The 2,254-nt window shown below is 32.1% G+C and overlaps 1 protein-coding gene across 1 annotated transcript; it reads left to right on the forward strand.

The window, feature by feature from the left end:
- Nucleotides 1-250: 250 nt before the first annotated feature.
- On the forward strand, nt 251-2,077 carry NAEGRDRAFT_76945 (uncharacterized protein; the record flags this gene model as incomplete). Its single annotated transcript, XM_002668098.1, has 1 exon — nt 251-2,077. One exon carries the CDS (start codon nt 251-253, stop codon nt 2,075-2,077), a length of 1,827 nt encoding a protein of 608 aa, XP_002668144.1.
- Nucleotides 2,078-2,254: the final 177 nt, after the last annotated feature.

Genomic DNA, 2,254 nt, shown 5'->3' on the forward strand with positions numbered 1-2,254 from the left:
ACAACCAAAACAACTTTTCAATTCTTCATCACTATCATCAATACTCGACACAATTCTCAGCTTTGTAACATCTCCCACAACACAAGTAAACTTTCTCTCATCATGCAAACAATTATATGAGGCAAAGAATTTCCTTCCGAAGAAGAGTTATCTACACAATATTCATCAACATTATTCTAAGATCATAAAGCAAAATGACAAAGAAGCAATTTTGTATAGATTGGATGGTTTTTTACGGAATTTATATATTATGAATGGTGTGGAATTTGAACACGACATGATGGTCCACGATAATGAAGAAACATTGGCCAAGATAAATTGTCATGTATTGAATGCTCATAACTATTATTTCAAGAATGGATTGATGGAGGTTTTGGGATTCTACTGTGAAGGAAGCTCTGCGCATGAGGATGATGAAGATTCAGATGATGACAAAAATGACAGTGATAAAGAAGAGAAGTTCAAACCCAGTAATAGAGCGACGGATGGAATTGAGTATTTTATCAAGAATTCATCGGTTCATGTGAAGTTTTTAACATATTCTGGTGAGCCAGTTGTCTTGCATCAAAATTTACACATCACAGGCACTGTTGGTCACTACTATTTGGCAAGAGAATTGGATGATTCTTCTTTGCTAACATTGGTTGAAATTACACAGAAAAGAATATTTGATATTCCTGCTTTTGAGAGTTTATTGTTTTCTATTAAGGGAAATATTCAAATGGAAGTTTTATTTAGAATAATGCTTGGTATTGGAGGCATCACTTGTGTCGATTATTATTTGAACTTTATTCTCAATACTTATAATTATGTCAAAGAACCACCTCCTCCATCTAATAATAATAATGGAAAAACGAAGAATCAAAGTCCTATAATTAGTTATTTTGGAGAAAAAAAATATAATCGTAGAATAGATATTAATGATTATCGTCAATGTCCAGTGCCTTATCAACTAGATTCGTTAATTGACTTATTGAAATCAGGAGATGATTTAAGACATACGGAAAGAATGACTAAATATGTAATAGAATTAGTTTACAAATCGATGGCATCTTTTGCTTCCTATCCTAAAAAAGGCAACAAATACTATATTCCAGAAATTGCAAATCAATTCATTTCAGGAAAATGCTTTTTGAAAAATGGAGAGTATAAATTCATAGTTACTTTGAGAAAGTCAAATGGTGGGAAATTCAAGCTTTTAATGTTTTTTCCTGATCATATAAATGGTGGAGATGATGAAGAAGTTTACGGGTATCAATATTTCAGGATTCTCTTGCTAGATAAATCAGAGAATAAGTTTTTAAGGGAGTGCTATTCGAATCGTAAAAGAAAGATCCAAAAGAAAGTGAAACAATTCATTGATGGAATATTGGAGGAAAATTTAGATTTCGAGTCTATTTGTGCCTGTATTGTCGGTTTGGTGTATAGTCGAGGATATCTTGTCAATTATATGAAACCTGGTAAAAGAGTTTGGAAAAATGTGCAAAATCTTGTACCAAGAAAAAGAAAAACTAAATCTGCCCCAATTCAAGCTGGTCAAATAGGAGATGATGGTTTGGATCTTGATCCTCTTACTATATTTTGGATAGATGAAGAGCTCACTGCAGCTTATGATTATGGAGATGTCAAAACAATCAAAAATCCAAAAATCAAAGATGAAGCTTTTGAGTATGTCTCAAATCTCATTGCAAATTATAGAGCTATCAATAGAGATGACATAGACTATCAAACCTATGGAGCTTATAAGGATGCTCATGCCCTTTACTCGGAGCCAATAGTCGATGTCCATGATTTTGATTATCAAGAAAAGAGTCTTTATTATGTTAATGGAAGGCACCATTATTGTGTTATTGTTAGTGGATATGACGAAATTGTAATTTGTGGAGAAGCTTCTAACGAAATATTCTATTGGACTCCTTATTGTTTTTTCAGAGTTGGAGAACCAGAAGAAGGAACGTGTGATGAAACAGATACAAATTACGATTATTCACATCTGAAACCTTTGAAAGAGCTCCAAAGTGTCACTTTTGATAATGTATTAGAAAATATAGAGGAATTTTTTGCTCAATTCAAATAAAGATTTATTGACTCACTTTTGTTTATTTATTCATCTTGAAGGAATTTCACCATAATCTCAATGTTGTTTCTTACAAAGCTACATATCTATTTCCTATTGCATATTATTAACAATAACATTGTTGAACTGATTCATATTTTGCTATTTAAGGTTATGAATGGCTACGGCCATATCACG

The sequence above is a fragment of the Naegleria gruberi genome, assembly GCF_000004985.1.
Source record: "Naegleria gruberi genomic scaffold NAEGRscaffold_678, whole genome shotgun sequence".
Taxonomy (NCBI): domain Eukaryota; phylum Heterolobosea; class Eutetramitea; order Acrasida; family Naegleriidae; genus Naegleria; species Naegleria gruberi.